Source organism: Callionymus lyra, chromosome 6 (assembly GCF_982586985.1).
Source record: "Callionymus lyra chromosome 6, fCalLyr1.hap1.1, whole genome shotgun sequence".
NCBI classification, from domain to species: Eukaryota; Metazoa; Chordata; class Actinopteri; order Syngnathiformes; family Callionymidae; genus Callionymus; species Callionymus lyra.
In genome coordinates this window covers 3,828,757-3,848,592 of record NC_141823.1, presented here as the reverse complement: position 1 = coordinate 3,848,592, position 19,836 = coordinate 3,828,757, and the positions used below count along the sequence as shown (strand labels likewise).

The following is a 19,836-nucleotide window of genomic DNA, read 5'->3' as shown; positions in this document are numbered from 1 at the left end:
ATCCTTTTTTCTTTTCTTGACGTGACTCAACGTCGCAGTTTGGTTAAAAGGTGTAAAAGATTCTGGTGACGTCACGCGAGTCCAACCATGTCTTCTCTGATAAGATCCGAACACGAGGAACTTTCCGCGGCAGCTGCGACCGTCTCTTTAAAGTGGGCGGTCACGTGTGCGGTCCCTCCTCCGAGTGTCCCCGGAGCCTCGAGGCTGGTCCAGCAGCTCCGCGTCTGGCGCCTATAAGAGCTCCGGCAGCAGGACCACTGGACCTCTGGACCACTGACTGGACCACTGACTGGACCTCTGGACCAGCACAAGATGCTGCTGCTGCTGCTCGGGCTGTCGTGGCTGCTGAGCGGGGCGGGCGCGGACCGGCTCGGGTCACCTCCCGGTCCCGGTCCTGGTCCCTCCTCACCTTCAGCGGGGGTCGCGCTGGCTCGGTCCGCCGCGGAGCCTCCGGTCGGGGACGCAGGGCAGGACGCCCGGGGAGAGTCGCAGCATCACCGGGGAGGAGGTATCAAGGTCGTGCAGTGGGAGTGGAGCTACGTCCAGACCCCCTACATCATCGCAGTCTGGCTGCTGGTGGCCAGTCTGGCCAAGATCTGTGAGTGACACACACACACGAATGGACACACATGGACACACACACAATGACACACTAACACACACACACACACACACACACACAGACGTGATGACTCATGTGCAACAGGAGAACAACATGTTACTGATTATTTAATATGAGGAGACACAGCAGGTCCACATGTAGAACACATTAGTGTGTGTGTGTGTGTGTGTGTGTGTGTGTGTGTGTGTGTGTGTGTTTGTGTGTGTGTGTGTGTGTTTGTGTGTGTGTCACCGTCACACTGTCTTCTCCATCAACACATCTTATCTATTTCTTTTCTTAATCTTTTCTCACCTTCATCTTCTCAACCTGTGAAGGTCATTCACTGTTCACTTGTCTCCTTCACTACTCACTTGTCTCCTTCTCTACTCACTTGTCTCCTTCTCTACTCACTTGCCTCCTTCTCTGCTCACTTGCCTCCTTCTCTACTCACTTGCCTCCTTCTCTACTCATTGTCTCCTTCTCTATTCACTTGTCTCCTTCTCTACTCACTTGTGTCCTTCTCTACTTACTTGCCTCCTTCTCTACTCACTTGCCTCCTTCTCTGCTCACTTGTGTCCTTCTCTACTCACTTGTCTCCTTCTCTGCTCACTTGCCTCCTTCTCTACTCACTTGTCTCCTTCTCTGCTCACTTGTGTCCTTCTCTACTCACTTGTCTCCTTCTCTGCTCACTTGCCTCCTTCTCTACTCACTTGTCTCCTTCTCTACTCACTTGTCTCCTTCTCTACTCACTTGTCTCCTTCTCTACTCACTTGCCTCCTTCTCTACTTACTTGCCTCCTTCTCTACTCACTTGCCTCCTTCTCTGCTCACTTGTGTCCTTCTCCACTCACTTGTCTCCTTCTCTGCTCACTTGCCTCCTTCTCTACTCACTTGTCTCCTTCTCTGCTCACTTGTGTCCTTCTCTACTCACTTGTCTCCTTCTCTGCTCACTTGCCTCCTTCTCTACTCACTTGTCTCCTTCTCTGCTCACTTGTGTCCTTCTCTACTCACTTGTCTCCTTCTCTGCTCACTTGCCTCCTTCTCTACTCACTTGTCTCCTTCTCTACTCACTTGTCTCCTTCTCTACTCACTTGCCTCCTTCTCTACTCACTTGTCTCCTTCTCTACTCACTTGTCTCCTTCTCTACTTACTTGTCTCCTTCTCTACTCACTTGTGTCCTTCTCTACTCACTTGTCTCCTTCTCTACTCACTTGCCTCCTTCTCTACTCACTTGTCTCCTTCTCTACTCACTTGTCTCCTTCTCTACTTACTTGTCTCCTTCTCTACTCACGTGTCTCCTTCTCTACTCACTTGTCTCCTTCACTGCTCACTTGCCTCCTTCTCTACTCACTTGTGTCCTTCTCTACACACTTGTCTCCTTCTCTACTCACTTGCCTCCTTCTCTACTCACTTGTCTCCTTCTCTACTCACTTGCCTCCTTCTCTGTTCACTTGTGTCCTTCTCTTCTCACTTGTCTCCTTCTCTGCTCACTTGTCTCATTCTCTCCTCACTTGCCTCCTTCTCTGTTCACTTGTCTCCTTCTCTACTCACTTACCTCCTTCTCTGCTCACTTGCCTCCTTCTCTACTCACTTGCCTCCTTCACTACTCACTTGTCTCCTTCTCTACTCACTTGTCTCCTTCTCTACTCACTTGCCTCCTTCTCTACTCACTTGCCTCCTTCTCTACTCACTTGTCTCATTCTCTCCTCACTTGCCTCCTTCTCTGTTCACTTGTCTCCTTCTCTACTCACTTGCCTCCTTCTCTGCTCACTTGCCTCCTTCTCTACTCACTTGCCTCCTTCACTACTCACTTGTCTCCTTCTCTACTCACTTGTCTCCTTCTCTACTCACTTGTCTCCTTCTCTACTCACTTGCCTCCTTCTCTACTCACTTGTGTCCTTCTCTACTCACTTGTCTCTTTCTCTACCCACTTGCCTCCTTCTTTACTCACTTGCCTCCTTCTCTACTCACTTGTCTCCTTCTCTACTCACTTGTGTCCTTCTCTACTCACTTGCCTCCTTCTCTACTTACTTGCCTCCTTCTCTACTCACTTGTGTCCTTCTCTACTCACTTGCCTCCTTCTCTACTCACTTGCCTCCTTCTCTGCTCACTTGCCTCCTTCTCTGCTCACTTGCCTCCTTCTCTACTCACTTGTCTCCTTCTCTGCTCACTTGTGTCCTTCTCTACTCACTTGTCTCCTTCTCTGCTCACTTGCCTCCTTCTCTACTCACTTGTCTCCTTCTCTACTCACTTGTCTCCTTCTCTACTCACTTGCCTCCTTCTCTACTCACTTGTCTCCTTCTCTACTCACTTGTCTCCTTCTCTACTTACTTGTCTCCTTCTCTACTCACTTGTCTCCTTCTCTACTCACTTGCCTCCTTCTCTACTCACTTGTCTCCTTCTCTACTCACTTGTCTCCTTCTCTACTTACTTGTCTCCTTCTCTACTCACTTGTCTCCTTCTCTACTCACTTGTCTCCTTCACTGCTCACTTGCCTCCTTCTCTACTCACTTGTGTCCTTCTCTACACACTTGTCTCCTTCTCTACTCACTTGCCTCCTTCTCTACTCACTTGTCTCCTTCTCTACTCACTTGCCTCCTTCTCTGTTCACTTGTGTCCTTCTCTTCTCACTTGTCTCCTTCTCTGCTCACTTGTCTCATTCTCTCCTCACTTGCCTCCTTCTCTGTTCACTTGTCTCCTTCTCTACTCACTTACCTCCTTCTCTGCTCACTTGCCTCCTTCTCTACTCACTTGCCTCCTTCACTACTCACTTGTCTCCTTCTCTACTCACTTGTCTCCTTCTCTACTCACTTGCCTCCTTCTCTACTCACTTGCCTCCTTCTCTACTCACTTGTCTCATTCTCTCCTCACTTGCCCCCTTCTCTGTTCACTTGTCTCCTTCTCTACTCACTTGCCTCCTTCTCTGCTCACTTGCCTCCTTCTCTACTCACTTGCCTCCTTCACTACTCACTTGTCTCCTTCTCTACTCACTTGTCTCCTTCTCTACTCACTTGTCTCCTTCTCTACTCACTTGCCTCCTTCTCTACTCACTTGTGTCCTTCTCTACTCACTTGTCTCTTTCTCTACCCACTTGCCTCCTTCTTTACTCACTTGCCTCCTTCTCTACTCACTTGTCTCCTTCTCTACTCACTTGTGTCCTTCTCTACTCACTTGCCTCCTTCTCTACTCACTTGTCTCCTTCTCTACTCACTTGTGTCCTTCTCTACTCACTTGTGTCCTTCTCTACTCACTTGCCTCCTTCTCTGCTCACTTGCCTCCTTCTCTACTCACTTGCCTCCTTCTCTGCTCACTTGCCTCCTTCTCTACTCACTTACCTCCTTCTCTACACACTTGTCTCCTTCTCTACTCACTTGCCTCCTTCTCTGCTCACTTGTCTCCTTCTCTACTCACTTGTCTCTTTCTCTACCCACTTGCCTCCTTCTCTACTCACTTGCCTCCTTCTCTGCTCACTTGCCTCCTTCTCTACTCACTTGCCTCCTTCTCTGCTCACTTGTCTCCTTCTCTACTCACTTGTGTCCTTCTCTACTCACTTGTGTCCTTCTCTACTCACTTGTCTCCTTCTCTACTCACTTGCCTCCTTCTCTACTCACTTGTCTCCTTCTCTACTCACTTGTGTCCTTCTCTACTCACTTGCCTCCTTCTCTACTCACTTGTCTCCTTCTCTACTCACTTGTCTCCTTCTCTACTCACTTGCCTCCTTCTCTACTCACTTGTGTCCTTCTCTACTCACTTGTCTCCTTCTCTACTCACTTGCCTCCTTCTCTACTCACTTGTCTCCTTCTCTACTCACTTGTGTCCTTCTCTACTCACTTGTCTCCTTCTCTACTCACTTGTCTCCTTCTCTACTCACTTGCCTCCTTCTCTACTCACTTGTCTCCTTCTCTACTCACTTGTCTCCTTCTCTACTCACTTGCCTCCTTCTCTACTCACTTGCCTCCTTCTCTACTCACTTGTCTCCTTCTCTACTCACTTGTGTCCTTCTCTACTCACTTGTCTCCTTCTCTACTCACTTGTCTCCTTCTCTACTCACTTGCCTCCTTCTCTACTCACTTGCCTCCTTCTCTACTCACTTGCCTCCTTCTCTACTCACTTGCCTCCTTCTCTACTCACTTGTCTCCTTCTCTACTCACTTGTGTCCTTCTCTACTCACTTGTGTCCTTCTCTACTCACTTGCCTCCTTCTCTACTCACTTGTCTCCTTCTCTACTCACTTGCCTCCTTCTCTGTTCACTTGTGTCCTTCTCTACTCACTTGTCTCCTTCTCTACTCACTTGCCTCCTTCTCTGTTCACTTGTGTCCTTCTCTACTCACTTGTGTCCTTCCCTGCTCACTTGCCTCCTTCTCTCTTGAGCGACCTCTCCTCCCCTCATGATGTCATCCTTTCATCTTCCCCTCCGTTACTCGACCTTTACATCAAAGGACTCTCTGAATGTCATCTGTTTACACACAAACATTACGAACGTCAGTGTTTTCAAATAATATTAAATCAAAGTTGTCAAAACATTTCTGTGAAACTTTTAAGAACTTACTTTCTCGCTGCACTGTTGAGGTCAAAGGTCATGGTCGACTGGTGTCATGTAGTGAATGTTCTTCAAGACGCAGTAACTTCTCATCATGACCATGTTTTACACTTTATTACTTTATAAAGTTGCTCTGAAATCTGGACGAACGAGAGGTTACGAGAGTCCATGATGACGTAATGATGGCTTCACTCCTCCAGCCAGCTGTTATCATGCCCTGCTTTGTTTATACAACGAGTTTCTTGGAGGTGGAGACTTCCTGGATTGATGACGCGCGGTGACAAATGCCACCATAGAGGACCCGCCAACGCTTCGCTCTCTCCTCGTCTCCTTTAATGCCTCCTTGCTATTGATGTTCTCTTTCAACCTCAACTTCCTTATTTATTTTGAATCCCCCTATTTTATTCACTGCCTTCTATGTCTCCTTCACTGCCTCCTTATCTCCTTCCATGTCTCCTTCACTGCCTTTTTATCTCCTTCTATGTCTCCTTCACTGCCTTTATATCTCCTTCTATGTCTCCTTCACTGACTTTTTATCTCCTTTTATGTCTCCTTCACTGCCTCCTTGTGTCCTTCACTGCCTTTTTATCTCCTTTTATGTCTCCTTCACTGCCTCCTTGTCTCCTTCACTGCCTTTTTATCTCCTTTTATGTCTCCTTCACTGCCTCCTTGTCTCCTTCACTACCTTCTTATCTCCTTCTATGTCTCCTTCACTGCCTCCTTATCTCCTTCTATGTCTCCTTCACTGCCTTCTTATCTCCTTCTATGTGTCCTTCAATGCCTCCTTATCTCCTTATATGTGTCCTCCACTGCCTTCTTATCTCCTTCTATGTGTCCTTCACTGCCTTCTTATCTCCTTCTATGTCTCCTTCACTGCCTCCTTATCTCCTTCTATGTCTCCTTCACTGCCTCCTTATCTCCTTCTATGTCTCCTTCACTGCCTTCTTATCTCCTTCTATGTCTCATTCACTGCCTCCTTATCTCCTTCTATGACTCCTTCACTGCCTTCTTATCTCCTTCTATGTCTCCTTCACTGCCATCTTATATCCTTCTATGTCTCCTTGAAAATGTCTAATACTAACTGATCTCTAATGATTTGTTTTACTGTGGCCTCATCCTTTTTCCATGGACCATCGTCTCCTTTCCTACCTCCTTATCTTAAGTCCTGGTTCCTTGTCTGCTTTTCTAACTTATTCTCTCCTGTTCTGCTTCCTTGTTTCCTTTCCTACCTCCTTATCTCCTGTCCTGCTCCCTAGTCTCCTTTCCTACCTCCTGTCCTGCTCCCTTGTCTTCTTTCCTACCTCCTTATCTCCTGCTCCCTAGTCTCCTTTCCTACCTCCTGTCCTGCTCCCTTGTCTTCTTTCCTACCTCCTTATCTCCTGTCCTGCTCCATTGTCTCCTTTCCTACCTCCTTATCTTCTGTCCTGTTTCCTTGTCTCCTTTTCTGCCTCCTTAACATGACTCTTTGTTTTCGGTCGTCCTCATGTCACTTATTTCCTGCCTCCTCGCCTCCTTTCCTTCCCTCCTCATTTCCTTTTTCTTCCTCCTCATTTTGTTATCTTCGTTGTCTCATTATCTCCAGCCCCTTCTGTTATCATGCCCTGCTTTGTTTATACAACGAGTTTCTTGGAGGTGGAGACTTCCTGGATTGATGACGCGCGGTGACAAATGCCACCATAGAGGACCCGCCAACGCTTCGCTCTCTCCTCGTCTCCTTTAATGCCTCCTTGCTATTGATGTTCTCTTTCAACCTCAACTTCCTTATTTATTTTGAATCCCCCTATTTTATTCAATGCCTTCTATGTCTCCTTCACTGCCTCCTTATCTCCTTCCATGTCTCCTTCACTGCCTTTTTATCTCCTTCTATGTCTCCTTCACTGCCTTTATATCTACTTCTATGTCTCCTTCACTGACTTTTTATCTCCTTTTATGTCTCCTTCACTGCCTCCTTGTGTCCTTCACTGCCTTTTTATCTCCTTTTATGTCTCCTTCACTGCCTCCTTGTCTCCTTCACTGCCTTTTTATCTCCTTTTATGTCTCCTTCACTGCCTCCTTGTCTCCTTCACTTCCTCGCCTCCTCCCCTCACTTCCTCGCCTCCTCCCCTCACTTCCTCACCTCCTCCACTCACTTCCTCGCCTCCTCCCCTCACTTCCTCACCTCCTCCGCTCACTTCCTCACCTCCTCCGCTCACTTCCTCGCCTCCTCTCCTCACTTCCTCGCCTCCTCCGCTCACTTCCTCGCCTCCTCCCCTCACTTCCTTGCCTCCTCCCCTCACTTCCTTGTCTCCTCATCTTCTTCCCTTCCCGCCTCATATCCTTTCCTTGCCTCCTTCCCCTCCTGCCTCCTCCCCTCACTTCCTCGCCTCCTCCGCTCACTTCCTCACCTCCTCTCCTCACTTCCTCACCTCCTCTCCTCACTTCCTCACCTCCTCCGCTCACTTCCTCACCTCCTCCGCTCACTTCCTCGCCTCCTCTCCTCACTTCCTCACCTCCTCTCCTCACTTCCTCACCTCCTCCCCTCACTTCCTCGCCTCCTCCGCTCACTTCCTCACCTCCTCTCCTCACTTCCTCACCTCCTCTCCTCACTTCCTCACCTCCTCCGCTCACTTCCTCACCTCCTCCGCTCACTTCCTCACCTCCTCTCCTCACTTCCTCACCTCCTCTCCTCACTTCCTCACCTCCTCCGCTCACTTCCTCACCTCCTCCGCTCACTTCCTCACCTCCTCTCCTCACTTCCTCACCTCCTCTCCTCACTTCCTCACCTCCTCCACTCACTTCCTCACCTCCTCTCCTCACTTCCTCGCCTCCTCCCCTCACTTCCTCGCCTCCTCCCCTCACTTCCTCGCCTCCTCCCCTCACTTCCTCACCTCCTCCACTCACTTCCTCACCTCCTCCCCTCACTTCCTCACCTCCTCCGCTCACTTCCTCACCTCCTCCGCTCACTTCCTCGCCTCCTCTCCTCACTTCCTCGACTCCTCCGCTCACTTCCTCGCCTCCTCCCCTCACTTCCTTGCCTCCTCCCCTCACTTCCTTGTCTGCTCATCTTCATTCCTTGTCTCCTCATCTTCTTCCCTTCCTGCCTCATATCCTTTCCTTGCCTCCTTCCCCTCCTGCCTCCTCCCCTCACTTCCTCGCCTCCTCCGCTCACTTCCTCACCTCCTCTCCTCACTTCCTCACCTCCTCCCCTCACTTCCTCGCCTCCTCCCCTCACTTCCTCGCCTCCTCCGCTCACTTCCTCGCCTCCTCTCCTCACTTCCTCACCTCCTCCGCTCACTTCCTCAACTCCTCCGCTCACTTCCTCACCTCCTCCGCTCACTTCCTCGCCTCCTCCGCTCACTTCCTCGCCTCCTCCCCTCACTTCCTCACCTCCTCCGCTCACTGCCTCGCCTCCTCCGCTCACTTCCTCGCCTCCTCCCCTCACTTCCTCACCTCCTCCGCTCACTTCCTCGCCTCCTCCCCTCACTTCCTCACCTCCTCCGCTCACTTCCTCACCTCCTCCGCTCACTTCCTCGCCTACTCCCCTCACTTCCTCGCCTCCTCCGCTCACTTCCTCACCTCCTCTCCTCACTTCCTCACCTCCTCCGCTCACTTCCTCACCTCCTCCGCTCACTTCCTCGCCTCCTCCCCTCACTTCCTCACCTCCTCCGCTCACTTCCTCGCCTCCTCCCCTCACTTCCTCGCCTACTCTCCTCACTTCCTCGCCTCCTCCGCTCACTTCCTCGCCTCCTCTCCTCACTTCCTCACCTCCTCCGCTCACTTCCTCAACTCCTCCGCTCACTTCCTCGCCTCCTCCCCTCACTTCCTCACCTCCTCCGCTCACTTCCTCGCCTCCTCCCCTCACTTCCTCACCTCCTCCGCTCACTTCCTCACCTCCTCCGCTCACTTCCTCGCCTACTCCCCTCACTTCCTCGCCTCCTCCGCTCACTTCCTCACCTCCTCTCCTCACTTCCTCACCTCCTCCGCTCACTTCCTCACCTCCTCCGCTCACTTCCTCGCCTCCTCCCCTCACTTCCTCACCTCCTCCCCTCACTTCCTCACCTCCTCCGCTCACTTCCTCACCTCCTCCGCTCACTTCCTCGCCTCCTCCGCTCACTTCCTCGCCTCCTCCCCTCACTTCCTCGCCTCCTCCCCTCACTTCCTCACCTCCTCCCCTCACTTCCTCACCTCCTCCGCTCACTTCCTCGCCTCCTCCGCTCACTTCCTCACCTCCTCCGCTCACTTCCTCGCCTCCTCCGCTCACTTCCTCGACTCCTCTCCTCACTTCCTCACCTCCTCCGCTCACTTCCTCACCTCCTCCGCTCACTTCCTCGCCTCCTCTCCTCACTTCCTCACCTCCTCCCTCTGTGTGTCCCGGGCAGTGTTCCACTTCTCTCAGCGCTTCACGACGGTGGTCCCTGAGAGCTGCATGCTGATCCTTCTGGGTCTGGTTCTGGGCGGGGTGGTGCTGCTGGCCAATGAGAAGCAGGTGTACCAGCTGGAGCCCGCCCTCTTCTTCCTGTTCCTGCTGCCCACCATCGTGGGCGACGCCGGCTACTTCATGCCCTCGCGCCTCTTCTTCGACAACCTGGGCGCCATCTTGCTGTACGCGGTGGCGGGCACGCTGTGGAACGCCTTCTGCACCGGACTGTGCCTGTACGCCGCCAAGCTGCTGGGGGTCATAGGTCAGTGAGCGCCCGGCCGAGGTCACGGCAACAACAGCGTGTGTGTGTCCCGCAGACGAGCGCGTGGAGGCGGGGCTTATGGACTTCCTGCTGTTCGGAGCCTTGATCTCCGCCGTCGACCCGGTGGCGGTTCTGGCCGTGTTTGAAGAAGTTCACGTCAACGAGATGCTTTTTATCATCGTGTTCGGAGAGTCGCTGCTCAACGACGCCGTTACCGTGGTGACTAGACACACCTGAGAGTGACACACACGCAAACATATTGATGGACACACACCAAATACATACACACGAAATACACACACGCAAATATATTGATGGACACACACCAAATACATACACACGAAATACACACACGCAAACATATTGATGGACACACACCAAATACATACACACGAAATACACCACGCAAATATATTGATGGACACACACCAAATACATACACACGAAATACACACACGCAAATATATTGATGGACACACACCAAATACATACACACGAAATACATACACACGAAATACACACACGCAAACATATTGATGGACACACACCAAATACATACAGACGAAATACACACACACAAATATATTGATGGACACACACCAAATACATACACATGAAATACATACACACGAAATACATAAACATAAAATACACACACGCAAATATATTGATGGACACACACGAAATACATAAACACAAAATAAATACACACACGCAAATATATTGATGGACAAACACAAAATACATAAACACAAAATACATACACACAAAATACACACACGCAAATATATTGATGGACACACAAGAAATACATACACACAAAATACATACACACAAAATACACACACACATTTGTAGATACACGCACACAAATACATACACAAATATATAGATACACACAGACAAAATACATACACATGCAAATAAACACATATATAGATACACACACACAAATACATACACAAATATATAGATACACACAGACAAAATACATACACATGCAAATAAACACATATATAGATACACACACACAAATACAAACACAAATATATAGATACACACACACAAATACAAACACAAATATAGATACACGCACACAAAATACATACACATGCAAATAAACACACACAAAAAATAGATACAAATACGTACACACGCAAATATATAGATTCACACACACAAACACAAACACATACTGTATATATAGATACACAAATATATAGATACACACACACAAACACAAACACATACTGTATATATAGATACACAAATATATAGATACACACACAAATGCATACACAATTATATAGATTAACACACACAATTACAGAAGCACACAAACTAACACACATAAACACACTCACATGCACACACTCTCACACACACATGCACACAACTACACACATACATGAAAATATTTTCACACACGTGGATACACACACCCCCACACACTCTCACACACATACACACACAAATGCACACACATGAATACACTTACACTCACACACACAAAACACACGGACACACTAACACACACATACACACTCTTACATGTACAAGTGCACACACTGACACAGGGACACACACACAACCATACACACACACGCACACTCAACAATTTATTATCTAAGAAAAGTAAAAGTTTTCCTGGAAGGATTTCTGGCAGAAAGACTGTAGGCGTGAACAGTTGGAGGCTGTTGCAAGAAAGGAGACACCCACACAAACACACAAACACACAAACACACAAACACTTCTCTGATAAGTTGCCAAAGCACAAACTTCACAAAAGACACATTATTGTGCCAAATTTTGACTTCTTTCTGGAGGTGTGAGCAGCTGGTTCAGCGACGACACACACACACACACACGCACGCACACACACACACGCACACACAACTACACAAACGACTTGCTAACGTTTGTGTCGCAGGTTCTGTACAAAGTCTACATCTCGTTCGTGGAGGTGGGCGTGGAGAACGTCCAGACCGTGGACTACTTCAAGGGCGTCGGTGAGTCCTTGTTGTTCAGGCTCCGCCCCCTCCTCCTAACTCCTCCCCCTTCCTCAGCGTCCTTCCTCATCGTGAGCGTGGGCGGGACCCTGGTGGGTCTGGTGTTCGCCGTCATCCTCGGCGTCGTCACGCGCTTCACCAAGAAGGTCCGGATCATCGAGCCGCTCTTCGTCTTCCTGCTGGTCTACCTGGCGTACCTGACCGCCGAGCTCTTCTCGCTGTCGGCCATCTTGTCGTAAGATTCCCCACCCGGGGGCGGGTAGAAGGCGCCATTGTTTGACCTTTGACCTTGTCTCAGAATGACCTTCTGTGGAATCGGGGCCAACAAGTACGTGGAAGCCAACATCTCCCAGAAGTCCCGGACCACGGTCAAGTACACGATGAAGACGCTCGCCAGCATCGCCGAGACCATCATCTTCATCTTCCTCGGCATCTCCGCCGTGGACAAGTCCAAGTGGGCCTGGGACACGGGCCTGGTGTCCTGCACGCTGGTCTTCATCCTGGTCTTCAGAGCCATGGGTCAGCAGAAGGATTTTCTTAAAGTTGCATCGCTAATCTGAAGATGTGACGATAATCTAAACAATAATCTGATATAATATATTCCCTAATCTTCTCAATTATCTCCAAAAATCATCAATAATCTGAATGTGTTACATGTAATCTGAAGATTTGACGATAATCTAAACAATAATCTAATCTAATATATTCCTTAATCTTCTCAATTATCTCCAAAAATCATCAATAATCTGAATGTGTTACATGTAATCTGAAGATTTGACGATAATCTAAACAATAATCTAATCTAATATATTCCTTAATCTTCTCAATTATCTCCAAAAATCATCAATAATCTGTAGATGTCACAATAATTTAAGGAAAATCATCAATAACCCAAAACTGTCGAACATATTTTGGAAATGTCAGATTTCCGTTACGTTGGTAATCTGGATCTGTTACATATAATCTGTAGATGTGACGACAATCTAAAGTTATCAACAATAATCTGCACAAAAATAATGTGTTCCTTAATCTTCACAATAATATAAAGAATTGACCAATAATCTGTCAGATTCTCTTAAATTGCCTTCAATAATCTGCACCACATCATCACATAAAATCTGTAGATGTCACGATAATATAAATAATCTGCACTGATCTTACTTAGTCTTCATGATAATCTCGACAAATCATCAATAGTCTTTCAGATTATCTTGAAATTTAATCAAAAATCTGCATATGTTACTTATGATCTAACAGTGTTATGATAATCTCACAACAATAATGTGTAACCATCTAATATATTCCTTTGTCTTCACAATAATCTACAAAAGTCATCGCTAACTTGATTGTGTTACATATAATCTGTAGATGTGACGATAATCTGACGGTATCAACAATAATCTACACTCATCAAATATATTTCTTAATCCTCTAAATAATCCAAATAAGTAATCAATAATCTACATTTACATTTGTAACATATAATCTGTAGATGTGACGATAATCTGAAGGTGTCAACAACATATGAACGGTAATCTGAAGAAATCCTAATCCATCTATGTCGGTGCGTCTGTTCCAGGGGTCGTAGGTCAGACTTGGGTCCTGAACCGCTTCCGCCTGGTGCCGCTGGACCGGATCGACCAGGTGGTGATGTCGTACGGTGGCCTGAGGGGGGCGGTGGCGTTCGCCCTGGTGGTGCTGCTGGACGGCGAGCGGGTCAAAGCCAAGGACTACTTTGTGGCCACGACCATCGTGGTGGTCTTCTTCACCGTCATGTTCCAGGTACTGACCACTGCGGCCATGACAAGTTCATTAACCATGGTCAGACCACAGAGCTGATCTAGTGACGGACGGATTATTGACGAGACCTTTAGATTATCCTGATATATACAGATTATTATACAGATTATATGTGACTAATGCAAATTATTAATGAAACTTTAAGAAAATATGACAGATTATGAATGACTTCATATTATCGTGAACACTAGGGAATATGTTAGATTAGTGCAGATTATTGTTAACACCTTCAGATTATCTTGACATCTACAGATTATTATTAATGGCTTCATATTATCGTGAACACCAGGGAATATGTTAGATTAGTGCAGATTATTGTTAACACCTTCAGATTATCTTGACATCTACAGATTATTATTAATGGCTTCATATTATCGTGAACACCAGGGAATATGTTAGATTAGTGCAGATTATTGTTAACACCTTCAGATTATCTTGACATCTACAGATTATTATTAATGGCTTCATATTATCGTGAACACCAGGGAATATGTTAGATTAGTGCAGATTATTGTTAACACCTTCAGATTATCTTGACATCTACATATTATTATTAATGGCTTCATATTATCGTGAACACTAGGGAATATGTTAGATTAGTGCAGATTATTGTTAACACCTTCAGATTATCTTGACATCTACAGATTATTATTAATGGCTTCATATTATCGTGAACACAGGGAATATGTTAGATTAGTGCAGATTATTGTTAACACCTTCAGATTATCTTGACATCTACAGATTATTATTAATGGCTTCATATTATCGTGAACACAGGGAATATGTTAGATTAGTGCAGATTATTGTTAACACCTTCAGATTATCTTGACATCTACAGATTATCAATGACTTCATATTATCGTGAACACTAGGGAATATGTTATATTAGTGCAGATTATTGTTAACACCTTCAGATTATCTTGACATCTACAGATTATTATTAATGGCTTCATATTATCGTGAACACAGGGAATATGTTAGATTAGTGCAGATTATTGTTAACACCTTCAGATTATCTTGACATCTACAGATTATCAATGACTTCATATTATCGTGAACACTAGGGAATATGTTAGATTAGTGCAGATTATTGTTAACACCTTCAGATTATCTTGACATCTACAGATTATTATTAATGGCTTCATATTATCGTGAACACCAGGGAATATGTTAGATTAGTGCAGATTATTGTTAACACCTTCAGATTATCTTGACATCTACAGATTATTATTAATGGCTTCATATTATCGTGAACACCAGGGAATATGTTAGATTAGTGCAGATTATTGTTAACACCTTCAGATTATCTTGACATCTACAGATTATTATTAATGGCTTCATATTATCGTGAACACTAGGGAATATGTTAGATTAGTGCAGATTATTGTTAACACCTTCAGATTATCTTGACATCTACAGATTATTATTAATGGCTTCATATTATCGTGAACACCAGGGAATATGTTAGATTAGTGCAGATTATTGTTAACACCTTCAGATTATCTTGACATCTACAGATTATTATTAATGGCTTCATATTATCGTGAACACTAGGGAATATGTTAGATTAGTGCAGATTATTGTTCAGATTATCTTGACATCTACAGATTATCAATGACTTCATATTATCGTGAACACCAGGGAATATGTTAGATTAGTGCAGATTATTGTTAACACCTTCAGATTATCTTGACATCTACAGATTATTATTAATGGCTTCATATTATCGTGAACACAGGGAATATGTTAGATTAGTGCAGATTATTGTTAACACCTTCAGATTATCTTGACATCTACAGATTATTATTAATGGCTTCATATTATTGTGAACACAGGGAATATGTTAGATTAGTGCAGATTATTGTTAACACCTTCAGATTATCTTGACATCTACAGATTATTATTAATGGCTTCATATTATTGTGAACACTAGGGAATATGTTAGATTAGTGCAGATTATTGTTAACACCTTCAGATTATTTTGACATCTACAGATTATTGATGGACCTTTAAAATAATATGACAGATTATTGGTGATATATGTAGATTATCATCAAGACTAAGGAATAAATATTTGATGGTAACTGTGTAGTCTTGTTTAGAATATCATAATGAAAATCTTTGATGGGTTTTTAAAAATATATATATATTATAGAGACATTTACAGAATATAACAATATTCATATTTATAATTATATTATTAATAATAATTATAATGGTAATACAACCACTGCTACTACTACTACGACACCATTATTAACACCAATACTACTACTACTACTACCACCACTACTACTACTATTACTACTACAACTACTACTATTACTACTATTACTATTACTATTACTATTACTATTACTTTTACTACTACTACTACTACTACTATTACTACTACTACTACCACTACTACTACTAATACCACTACTACTTCTATTACTACTACTACTACGACTATAACTATTAACACCAATACTACTACTACAACTACCACAACTACTACTGCTATTACTATTACTACTATTACTACTACTATTATTACTATTACTAATACTACTATTATTACCATTACTAATACTACTACTACTTCTATTACTACTACTACTACGACTACCACTACTAACACCAATACTACTACTACTACTACCACCAGTACTACTACTATTACTATTACTTCTGCTACTACTACTAATAATAGTAATAACACATTTCACTGAGATTATTGATGTTAAAAAATGGTCAGATTACTTCTACAGATTATAGTGAAGACTCAGGAATAAAATTGGTTTCATGCAGATTATTGTTGAGATTATTGTCACATCTACAAATTATATGTAACAAATAGTTTGATGGTTACAGCTGATAAATAAAGTTGGATTTTTGTGACGTCCAGTGAAGTCTGGTCTGCGTCAGATTATGGTGAAGACTGTGGGAAAGAACTAGAGTTGATGAGTTAGTGAGTGTTTGTGTCTGAGCTGGAGTTCGTCCAGAGTTCACGCTCGTCTGCTGCAGCGCCGCTGTGACCCGTGACGCTCGTGTGTTCAGGGTCTGACCCGTGACGCTCGCGTGTTCAGGGTCTGACACGTGACTCGTGTGTTCAGGGTCTGACACGTGACTCGTGTGTTCAGGGTCTGACACGTGACTCGTGTGTTCAGGGTCTGACCCGTGACGCTCGCGTGTTCAGGGTCTGACCCGTGACGCTTGTGTGTTCAGGGTCTGACCCGTGACGCTCGCGTGTTCAGGGTCTGACCCGTGACGCTCGTGTGTTCAGGGTCTGACCCGTGACGCTCGCGTGTTCAGGGTCTGACCCGTGACGCTCGCGTGTTCAGGGTCTGACCCGTGACGCTCGCGTGTTCAGGGTCTGACCCGTGACGCTTGTGTGTTCAGGGTCTGACCCGTGACGCTCGCGTGTTCAGGGTCTGACCCGTGACGCTCGTGTGTTCAGGGTCTGACCCGTGACGCTCGTGTGTTCAGGGTCTGACCCGTGACGCTCGTGTGTTCAGGGTCTGACCCGTGATACTCGTGTGTTCAGGGTCTGACCCGTGACGCTCGTGTGTTCAGGGTCTGACCCGTGACGCTCGTGTGTTCAGGGTCTGACCCGTGACGCTCGCGTGTTCAGGGTCTGACACGTGACGCTCGTGTGTTCAGGGTCTGACCCGTGAGGCTCGTGTGTTCAGGGTGTTCAGGGTCTGACCCGTGACGCTCGTGTGTTCAGGGTCTGACCCGTGACGCTCGTGTGTTCAGGGTCTGACCCGTGACGCTCGCGTGTTCAGGGTCTGACCCGTGACGCTCGTGTGTTCAGGGTCTGACCCGTGACGCTCGTGTGTTCAGGGTCTGACCCGTGACGCTCGCGTGTTCAGGGTCTGACCCGTGACGCTCGCGTGTTCAGGGTCTGACCCGTGACTCATGTGTTCAGGGTCTGACCCGTGATGCTCGCGTGTTCAGGGTCTGACCCGTGACTCGTGTGTTCAGGGTCTGACCCGTGACTCATGTGTTCATGGTCTGACCCGTGACGCTCGCGTGTTCAGGGTCTGACCCGTGACGCTCGCGTGTTCAGGGTCTGACCCGTGACGCTCGTGTGTTCAGGGTCTGACCCGTGACGCTCGTGTGTTCAGGGTCTGACCCGTGACGCTCGTGTGTTCAGGGTCTGACCCGTGACTCATGTGTTCAGGGTCTGACCCGTGACGCTCGCGTGTTCAGGGTCTGACCCGTGACTCGTGTGTTCAGGGTCTGACCCGTGACTCATGTGTTCAGGGTCTGACCCGTGACGCTCGCGTGTTCAGGGTCTGACCCGTGACGCTCGCGTGTTCAGGGTCTGACCCGTGACGCTCGTGTGTTCAGGGTCTGACCCGTGACTCATGTGTTCAGGGTCTGACCCGTGACGCTCGTGTGTTCAGGGTCTGACCCGTGACGCTCGTGTGTTCAGGGTCTGACCCGTGACTCGTGTGTTCAGGGTCTGACCCGTGACTCATGTGTTCAGGGTCTGACCCGTGACTCGTGTGTTCAGGGTCTGACCCGTGACTCATGTGTTCAGGGTCTGACCCGTGATGCTCGTGTGTTCAGGGTCTGACCCGTGACGCTCATGTGTTCAGGGTCTGACCCGTGACTCATGTGTTCAGGGTCTGACCCGTGATGCTCGTGTGTTCAGGGTCTGACCCGTGACTCGTGTGTTCAGGGTCTGACCCGTGACTCATGTGTTCAGGGTCTGACCCGTGACTCGTGTGTTCAGGGTCTGACCCGTGACTCATGTGTTCAGGGTCTGACCCGTGATGCTCGTGTGTTCAGGGTCTGACCCGTGACGCTCATGTGTTCAGGGTCTGACCCGTGACTCATGTGTTCAGGGTCTGACCCGTGATGCTCGTGTGTTCAGGGTCTGACCCGTGACTCGTGTGTTCAGGGTCTGACCCGTGACTCGTGTGTTCAGGGTCTGACCCGTGACTCGTGTGTTCAGGGTCTGACCCGTGACGCTCGCGTGTTCAGGGTCTGACCCGTGACTCATGTGTTCAGGGTCTGACCCGTGACTCATGTGTTCAGGGTCTGACCCGTGACTCGTGTGTTCAGGGTCTGACCCGTGACTCATGTGTTCAGGGTCTGACCCGTGACTCATGTGTTCAGGGTCTGACCCGTGACTCATGTGTTCAGGGTCTGACCATCAAGCCGTTAGTCAAGTGGCTGAAGGTTCCTCGCGCCACCAACAGGAAGCCCACCATCAACGAGGAGATCCATGAGAGGGTGAGGACCTCACATTCCTACATCCATGCTCTGCTAATGTGTGTGCGTGTGCGTGTGTGTGTGCGTGTGTGTGTGCGTGTGCGTGTGCGTGTGCGTGTGCGTGTGCGTGTGCATGTGCGTGTGCGTGTGCGTGTGTTTGTGTGTATGTGTGTGCGTGTGCGTGTGCGTGTGCGTGTGCGTGTGCGTGTGCGTGTGCGTGTGCGTGTGCGTGTGCGTGTGCGTGTGCGTGTGCGTGTGTTTGTGTGTATGTGTGTGCGTGTGTGTGTGTGTGTGAGAGCAGGCCTTTGATCACATCCTGACAGCCGTGGAGGACATCGCTGGTCTTCAGGGATACAATCACTGGAGAGACAAGTCGGTCTATTATGTCCAAGATGATGGTTCTCAAGGATGATCCTGACATGTGTGCGTGTGCGTGTGTGTGTATGTGTGTGTGTGTGTGTGCGTGTGTGTGTGTGTGTGTGTGTGCGCGTGTGTGTGTGTCAGGTGGGAACAGTTTGACAAGAACTACCTGAGCAAGTTACTGCTGAGAAAGTCTGTCTACAGGAAGAGTGAACTCTGGGAAGCTTATCAGAAGATCAACATCCGAGACGCCATCAGTGTCATCGACCAGGTTTGATCTTCATCATCATCATCATCATCATCATTGTCATCATCATCTTCATATTCGTCATCATCTTCATCTTCATCATCGTCATCATCTACACCATCATCACCATTAACATCTTCATCATCATCATTATCATGATCATCATCTTCATCATCATCAACATCAACATCTTTATCATCATCGTTAACATAATCTTCTTCATCTTCATCATTAACATCATCTTCATCATCATCATCCTCACCATTAACATCTTCATCATCATCTTCAACATCAGCATCAACTTCATCATCATCTTAATCTTCTTCATCTTCAACATCATCATCATCTTCATCATCTCCATCATCTTCATCTTCATCATCATCATCATCATCATCATCATCTTCATCTTCA

At 46.9% G+C, this 19,836-nt stretch overlaps 1 protein-coding gene across 1 annotated transcript in view; it reads left to right on the top strand.

Moving 5' to 3' along the window:
• The first annotated feature begins 271 nt into the window (after positions 1–271).
• Positions 272–19,836, top strand: part of slc9a5 (solute carrier family 9 member A5) — a 23,417-nt gene continuing 3,852 nt past the window's right edge. Inside the window, exons 1-10 of the mRNA XM_087793052.1 lie at positions 272–598; positions 9,499–9,801; positions 9,857–10,020; positions 11,732–11,810; positions 11,868–12,045; positions 12,109–12,329; positions 13,390–13,592; positions 18,750–18,839; positions 19,120–19,190; positions 19,323–19,449. Coding sequence (XP_087649178.1) covers positions 313–598; positions 9,499–9,801; positions 9,857–10,020; positions 11,732–11,810; positions 11,868–12,045; positions 12,109–12,329; positions 13,390–13,592; positions 18,750–18,839; positions 19,120–19,190; positions 19,323–19,449 — 1,722 coding nt within the window. The 5' untranslated portion in view covers positions 272–312. The remainder of the gene's footprint in view (positions 599–9,498; positions 9,802–9,856; positions 10,021–11,731; positions 11,811–11,867; positions 12,046–12,108; positions 12,330–13,389; positions 13,593–18,749; positions 18,840–19,119; positions 19,191–19,322; positions 19,450–19,836) is intronic.